Here is an 8,676-nt window from a genome sequence, read left to right as displayed (position 1 = left end):
TATATATATATATATATATCTCATGTGTTAACACTTAAATTTCTAGTTTCTTACTAGTCTATATGTAGTGGTATATAGCAGCAGTTTTCAAAATTTTTCATCTCATGGCACACATAAATTAATTACTAAAATTCTGTAGCACGCCAAAAAATATTGTATTTTTTGCCAATCTGACAAAAAATAAGGAATAATTTTGATTCTTTCAAACTGAATGGCTATTGTTGTGTTGACTGCTATCATTTTTTTATTTCACAATCTAAGGGAAAAGAGGTCAGTGTCCCTGAGTAAATAGTCAGGTATTCCATGTTTTAAAAATTCTTGCGGCACACTGGTTGAAAATCGCTGGTATATGGACATCTGACACCTTTAAGTATTATTTCTGATTCTATAACAATAATTTTAATTCTAACCTAAAGTCCCTATATACTATAAAACGAGTTTTTCTTTTTTGCCTTAGTTTTATATTTAAACACTGAAAATATTTTATATTCATTATATCACCTACAAGTTGATAGATTCAATTATGAAAATTACATTTTCAAACAGTGATACTCCTATAGAAAATATAAATATTTTATTCAAAATATGATAATAAATGTAGATTTATCTGATAAGACAGCTAATATCAGGGAATGTATGGTAGCATTTAGGGCCTTGTAGAAAAAAACTACTTTAGTAAATATATACTATTTACTGGATCTATTGCTGGATCTATTACTTGCTTTTCATATTAAGTATTAAGCATTACTAGAAGCAGTCAGAGATTCAGTGGCCCCAGGAAATATATAGTATTTCAATTCTTTTGTCCTTTAGTCTCACCTGAAAAGTGCATATACCAGGGTAGCAATCAAAGCGAAACTGACCACAACTGCCACAAGTACTTGGTCACTTACTCCTTCTATGACTGAGTCATCGTCCAGTTTCAAACTCTGAACTTCTCCCTGATATTTGGCCATTCCAGGTCTAAAAGATAAAGAAACAAGATGAAAGTTACAACTGACACAGTGAAAAAAAATACTAATAAAAATCCTATATAAGAAAGAGCTAATATGCTAATTAGACCAGACCGTGGAACGACCTTCCGGAACGACCTGTGGGGGGGAGAGGGGGTGTCAGAGCTGGGGCTGCTAAGGCCTACTCTTGCATGAATTTCGTGCATCGGGCCTCTAGTATAAATATAATTGACTTCTAACATATTTAATTTTTTTGGTAGTGCCCAGTTAAAGTAGGTTGCATTAAGTACAACTCCAGTGTGGACTGCCCCATTAATGAGTTCTTTAAAATTTGCCAGACATTATTTTGGAGAGTACACAATTCTATTTCCTTTAAGGAAAACAATTACTATAATGTATCATCCATGTGCATTTTTTAAAACAAAATTTTAAAAAATACCATTTTCTCTTCAAATGTAGCTTCTTTAAAAAAACACTCCTCCTGCCCAACTGCTCTTTTCTTATTCTTGAATACCACATAAGTTCTCCAAATAGATCAGATCCTCTTCTCCCTCATAGCACTAAATGTACATCACAGAATTTATCATGTAGGGACAGGGAAGAAAATATTGTCTTTTCTGTACATATTCCTATATTACCTAGCATAGTGCCCTAAATCCAGTAGGACCTAATAGAATATGTTTAAATAAGAGTGACTTACCTTACTTATAGTATCAGTAATTTGAAAATAAAAGACAATGAGGCTATAGGACATTTATATCTATGCTAAGACTACTTGAATTAATGAAAATTCTGGTGCTTGAAAAACTAGTAGCCTCACCTGGGTCTAAGTTCCGCTTATGGCTCAGAATTCTTTGCCCTGCCTGGAATATGGAATCACTCTCAGGCTGCATTTCCTTATGAAGAGAAAAGGGAGGATATGAAACTCTCCTTCCCATAGATCAGTGGTTCTCAACCTGTGGGTCGTGACCCCTTTGGGGGGCGAACGACCCTTTCACAGGGGTCACCTAAGATCATCGGAAAACACATATATAATTAATTTACATATTTTTTTTGTGAGTAATCACTATGCTTTAATTATGTTCAATTTGTAACAATGAAAATACATCCTGCATATCAGATATTTACATTACGATTCATAACAGTAGCAAAATTACAGTTATGAAGTAGCAACGAAAATAATTTTATGGTTGGGGGTCACCACAAAATGAGGAACTGTATTAAAGGGTCGCGGCATTAGGAAGGTTGAGAACCACTGCCATAGACTAAACTAGAGAGAAATGATAATACCCAATTTCTATAGGTATAAGGAGAGAGAGCCCAACCACATCAGAGTCCAAATGTCACAGGTAATTCGTGTTTTTCAGATGGCAAAACAAAAAATTTCAAAGACTTGTAAGACACCTAACTGGAAATAAAGGAAATAAAGATTCGATTAAATATATATAACTATTTAGGGCAGGCAGATAGCTCTAGTGGGGGTGGGCAGAGGGATTGAGCAAAAAAAAGAAAAAGAAGAGAGAGAACTCATAGACATTGACAATAGTGTGGTGTTTGGGGAGGGGAAGGAGGAGATTGGGTGGAGGTGGAAGAAGGCATAGAGGGAATAAAAGATGATGGAAAATTAAAAAAATAAAATAAAATTCTGTATTTATGTAACTTAACTGCACTGAAAAGAGTTTTAGTCAATACCATTAATCAGGAGACTCTGTTAAGAGGAATCTTTGAGTGAGAGAGTCCAAGACCTTTGAAAGAATCTGAACTCACTGCTTCTAAGAAAATTACCTCTCACTGAAGAAACTTGAGCAAACAAGCAGATCAAAGGCGGCTTCCATCAGCTTTACACATAATAATGGCCTGATATACGAGGAACCTTCTAATGACAGGGTTCAGATATCCAGGATGAAGGCTCACACCAGGAAACTCAAAGAGCCTTCACTTCAGTATTTTTATCCAAAAGAACAATCAAATGAACTGCCAACTGAAACTGAAGAAAGAGCTGTAGCCGGTTTGGCTCAGTGGATAGAGCGTTGGCCTGCGGACTGAAAGGTCCCAGGTTTGATTCCGGTCAAGGGCATGTACCTGGGTTGCAGGCATAGCCCCAGTGGGGGGTGTGCAGGAGGCAGCTGATCCATGTTTCTCTCTCATCGGTGTTTCTAACTCTCTCTCCCTTCCTCTCTGTAAAAAAATCAATAAATATATTTTTAAAAAAAAAGAAAGAAAGAAACTGAAGAGCCTCATATGAGCTAGGAGTAAGCCATGAATTGAGCCATGTAGTCAGTTTAGATTTTTATTTTATCAGTTTTCCTATTTTTAAATTAGAGATGCTATGGCTCTGTCAAAAGGCCTAAGGGTCATGGGGACTACTTGCATCTGCTCAAAGATAACCAAACTGTAATCCCGTGTTGAGATTCCCAGCCTCTAATTACTGAATCAAATTATTTCACAGTTGGGAGGATCTTCTCCTATGCTAAACACTTAGGGAGTTTACTATTTTGTACTTTTTTAAAAAATGGAATGATTACATTTGTTTCTATGTCCTTCCAGGTGTAATCGGTGACAATGCGACTAAATTCTACTGTACTATTTCTAGTTGTTGTTATTCCTCACCCAAGGATATTTTTTCCATTGATTTTAGGAGGGGGGGAGGTTAGGAGAGAGGGGAAGAGAGAGAAACATTGGTGTGAGAGGACACATCAGTTTGGTTGCCTCCTGCACACGCCCCAACTGGGGCAGGGATCGAACCTGCAACCCAGGTATGAGCCCTTGGCCAGGAATAAAACCTGTGACACTTTATTGCATGGGCCAAACTTTACCCACTTAGCTACACCAGCTAGGGCCTACTGTACTAATTTTATTTATTTTTTATTTTAAATAAAGTACAGTATAACACTTACACCACATCTTCATTCACACTAGCCACATTTTAAATAAACATCAATAATGAGAGAGAATCAATGATCAGCCACCTCCTCATGCCCCCACTGGGGACCGAGGCCACACCTGGCATATGCCAGACCAGGACTATGAATCAAACCATGACCTCCTGGTTCATAGGTTGACGCTCAATCACTGTCCCACACTGGCCCCACCTAATTTTTTCTCTCTATACATGTATTTATTCTAATATGTGTGTGTGTGTGTGTGTGTGTGTGTGTGTGTGTGTGTGTGTGTAGGATTTCCACATAATTACTCCCTTAAGACCAAGAGCTCAGAGACCCAGGCAGGATATGTTAAGTACTGCACAGTGATATAATGTTACTTGTTATTTTTATAGAAGTTCCCAAAGTTGTTGAAATGAGTTACTTTTTATTTCCACAAATTCCAGTACTACCAAAGAAGGTGCTTGGGCTAAAAAGGGTAGAATGGGAGACTGCTGATAAATTTCTGAGAGGAACAGAGAAGTCAGTTGCATTATCTTGTCATGTGGAAACCCTAGCTATATCTAGGGGCTCTCATAGGGAGAAGTACTAATGATGACTGACACCTACTTATTGGGGGCTTCAAAAGTAGTTTCACTTATAATCCTATATAATAAAAGGCCAGCGACCATAACGGGGTAACGACCAGAATGACTTGATTGACCAGTCGCTATGAGGAGCACTGACCACCTCTTGGTCCCTTCCCCCAGCCTGCAGGCTCCATTCGCCAGATAGCAAATGGGGAACCACAGGGAACCGGGGTGAACGGTGGCGGCGGGGTGGGACTGGGGACTGGCAAGTAGGTAGAAGATGACCCTGATCGCAGAATAGGCCTAGGGACCCTACCCGTGCACGATTTCGTGCGCTGGGCCTCTAGTCAGTGTATAAAAAGGAACTGAAGGATCTCTTACCCCTTGAGACAGCATGGAGGGACCTGGAGCGTATTATGCTAGACGAAATAAACCAATCAGAGAAAGAAAAGTATGACATGATCTCACTCATATGTGGAATCTAATGAACGAAATAAACTGATGAACAAAATAGATCAAGAGACATAGAAGCCTAGAACAGACTGTCAAATCTCAGAGGGAAGGCAGGGTTGGGTGGGTGGGAAGAGATTAACTAAAGAACTTGTATGCATATATGCATAACCCATGGACATAGACAATAGTGTGGTGAAGGGCTGGTGTGCAGGTGGGTGCAGGCTAAAAGCGGTTAATGGGGGGAAAAGGGGCACGTCTGTAATACTTTCATCAATAAAGATTTTTTAAAAAGGAACTGTAGGAGCTAGTGGCTCAAAAATGAGGTATTAAAATACCACCTTAGTTTGGAAAGAAGCCAATTTAAGATTATAGGGGATAAACAATAGAAAGAAGATTTTCTACTGGAGAAGATGACAATAAACCTCAATCTTGCTAATTAATTCCAAAGTGGATCTGAACTTCAATTGTCCAACTTTTGCTTTTCACAGTCAGTTTTTTTTTAATCTGGAACAGAACAGTGCTATCGATTGTGTCCAACATCATAGTGCTCAACTGAAGCCCAAGCATTGCCTGGAGTTGAGCTCCAATTCTGCTACTACAATTATGACCCTATTTAATCTCATAGCACCTCTCATTTACTGCAAAATGGAAAAGCTAGAACCTGAGGATTCCTTAATTTCTTCCCACCACTACATTTCTATGATCCAGAGTTTTTTTTGCAATAGAAAATTAAAGTCAAGAAAGATAAATACCAATGGTTAAAGTGACTACCAGTGGGGAGGACTGGAAAAGCCAGATCTTAATCTTTCCCAGGATACAGTTTTAATAGTTTGAATTCTTTTCAAGTATATATTACTTTAACAATAAAAATAAAAGCCAGTGCCTGCTTCCTCCTGTGGAGATGAAAATTCGGTTTAAGTGCTCAGATTTAAATCATCTGTCCCAGTCTCACTCTTACCTACCGCCTATTTCTTGATGGTGCCTTACAAAGATCTCAGTGAGGGCACTGCACTGGGAGGTACACACACTGACTACATCTTATTCCCTTGAGCGGTGCACAGGGAATATCACATGTTACCGCGGCTACTAAATGCAGCTTACTTCGAACCCAGAAACAAGGTTATTAAATTTACAGAACGTGGTATCTAATCTATTTCATAGGGTCCAGTCAAATATGAAAATGTGTTGATAGCACTGTTTTTAACTACTTGAGATTTACAGAAACAAAATACTGCATATGTTGGCAACTGTGTTGGTAATTGATAGAACAATTATAGAAGCAGAACTAATTTCTAGCTTTGGCTTTGTTATTGCTTAACTGGCCAAATCTTAGTGAGGAATATACTTTAATATATCAAAGAAGCATAAACTTTGGAGTCAGACAACTGTGTACTTAAGTAAAATCTGGATCTCCGCTTCCTTATATGTAAAATATATAACATTAATTTGAACCATATCAAACAGAACAGCCACTTTTTGGCAAAAAAAAAAAAAAAAAGCACCTTGTTTTATGGAGTTTAGGGAATGACAAAAAAAACCCCACCAACATTCAGAATATTGCTTGGCACATTATATAGGTTCTCAGTAAATAGGAGTTATAATTATTTTTCTTTCTTCAGTCCTCACCTGGGGACATGTTCGTTTTAAAGAGAAGGAAAGGGAGAGAGAGATAGAGAGAGAAACACTGATTGGTTGCCTCCCCCAGGAAGGCCCCAACTGGGGCTGGGGATCAAACCTGAAACCTAAGTATGTGCCCCAACCAGAATCGAACCTAAGACCCCTTGGGGTATGGGACTCTGCTCCCACCAACCGAACCACACCGGCCAGGGCAGAGCTATAATATTTTGATTACTGTTATTAACAGTTATTAACAAGTGTCAAGGAATCATCAGAACCATGATAAAACTTAGCCATACCTTTCCCATAGCTGCATTATATAGCATCTCCAACTGTCCTTCATCAAAGCTCTAAGTAGGTATTCCCTGGGAAGACAGGATAAACTTGGGAGCATTACCATGCAGTAAGGAGACAGCTAAGTTCCACTCCCTTCTCTTTGGTCTTTTCCAACGTTTTCAGGAAACACACTCACACACACACGAAAATAAGGAAAATACAGGAAATTCCATAACTTCAAAGGATAAACTCATTGTCTTTGTACCCAAGCTCATGTAGGAATGTGATGGCCACATGGCTTCTGCAGACAATTACTGACGTCCGCGAAGCTTTTAAAATAATTTCCTTCATGGAAGGTAATGGGGCTACACAATGAAGCCTCAAGAACATTGCACCACCATGCATGGGATGAGCAGTCTGACATGAAAAGGGAGATTTCAGTCAATTGTGTCAAGCCTTGAAAACTTGAGCAGCTGGAATATAGGGGCTCTCTACACAACAGTCCTTCCAGGAAAGTCTCACACCCTGTTTTCCTCTACATCCAAGAACAAGTTACAGGGGAGCCAGGCTCACCTACTGACCTTGCAGGCCTAACAAGGGTAATGGTCTGGTCACTTTAAGTGCAAGGGATTCCACAGAAACTGGGTTGTAGGAAACCTGGTTTGACAAAGACCCACAAGGCATCAAAGGAAACAGCCAGGTGAGATACATATTTGTTATTTCTCAACCCCTTAGTGTAAGGAAGAATGTTTAAAAGAAAGATCATTGAGAAGACTTCAAGAAAAATTTGTTTTACATTCACATAATGAAAAATCATACGAACTGTTAACTGGTACTCTGTAAGGCATTATTAAAAAGTAAGTATTGCCCTGGCCGGTGTGGCTCAGTTGGTTGGAGCATCATCCTCAATGCCAGAGGTGGTAGGTTTGATTCCTGGTCAAGACACATACCAAGGTTGTGGGTCCCATCCCCACCAGAGGCAACCCATCGATGTCTCTCTCTCTTTCTCTCTCTTAAAAAAAGAAAAAGAAAAAAAAGTCAGTGCCATCTTGATTGATCTGAATGCTCACTGACAAAACCTACTTTTAATGAGAAAAAAAAGGGGGGGGCTACAGGAACTGCAAACCAAAGTAAAGATGTATCCTGGGAAGGGAAATCTGCTGCACCTCCAATAAAAGTTTGGCATCATCTGGTAAAGTTATGCACTCCCCATGACTCAACAATTCTCCCTGGACTCTAAGGCATGTAGTCTAAAAAAAACCCGCTTACACATTTGCAGTAGTATCTCGGTTTAAGAATGCTTCTAGCATTGTCCTTAGTATCCCCAAACTGGAACAACAAAATGCCCATCAACAGTAGAATGGATACGGTTATATTCGCACAATGGAATACTACTAGACAGCAATAAAAGTCACCTACAGAAACATACAAATTCGCCAAGAATCCAAAGCCACAAAATAATACAATATGATCCCACTCATCAAAGTTCAAAAACAGACAAGTGAAACTATACTGTTTACCTAGGTGGTAAAACTATAAGGAAAGGTACCAAAAAAAGTCAGTCTAGGGAGGAAATCGTGCTCAGAAGGGAATACAAAGTGTGGGTGGAACTCTCGAGGTACCAGCAATGTTCTGTTTTCATCTGCGTGTTTTATTACTAATTCTTCTTTACGCATATACGTTGTATGCAACTCTCCGCCTGTCACAGAGCATAGAACTGTACCGGCAGCCCTGCAGAGGTTCACCCCTGTACAAAGGTGCGAGCTGGGACGACCCACTAGCCCTAAGGACCAAGGCCAATAACACTTAGCAGGACTCCGGGAGAGACAGGCCCAGGGGACGGTCGGGTCCTCGCGGATCCGCGAACCGGGGCGCACCCTCTCCCTCCGCGACGTCACTCAAGTCTTCAGGGGGTCGAGGATCCAC

At 39.6% G+C, this 8,676-nt stretch overlaps 1 protein-coding gene across 2 annotated transcripts in view; it reads right to left on the bottom strand.

The window, feature by feature from the left end:
* RNF170 (ring finger protein 170) overlaps positions 1-2,936 on the bottom strand; it is a 25,480-nt gene extending 22,544 nt beyond the window's left edge. For both annotated transcript variants that reach the window (XM_006765515.2, XM_006765513.2), the window contains exons 1-2: positions 2,739-2,936; positions 820-963 (exon numbers count right to left, since the gene is read on the bottom strand). In XM_006765515.2, the coding sequence (XP_006765578.1) occupies positions 820-963; positions 2,739-2,788 (194 nt within the window). In that variant the 5' untranslated portion in view covers positions 2,789-2,936. The remainder of the gene's footprint in view (positions 1-819; positions 964-2,738) is intronic.
* Positions 2,937-8,676: the final 5,740 nt, after the last annotated feature.

Source organism: Myotis davidii, unplaced genomic scaffold (genome assembly GCF_000327345.1).
Source record: "Myotis davidii unplaced genomic scaffold, ASM32734v1 scaffold93, whole genome shotgun sequence".
NCBI classification, from domain to species: domain Eukaryota; kingdom Metazoa; phylum Chordata; class Mammalia; order Chiroptera; family Vespertilionidae; genus Myotis; species Myotis davidii.
The sequence above is the reverse complement of the archived record's forward strand: the minus strand, read 5'-3'. Positions and strand labels throughout refer to the sequence as shown.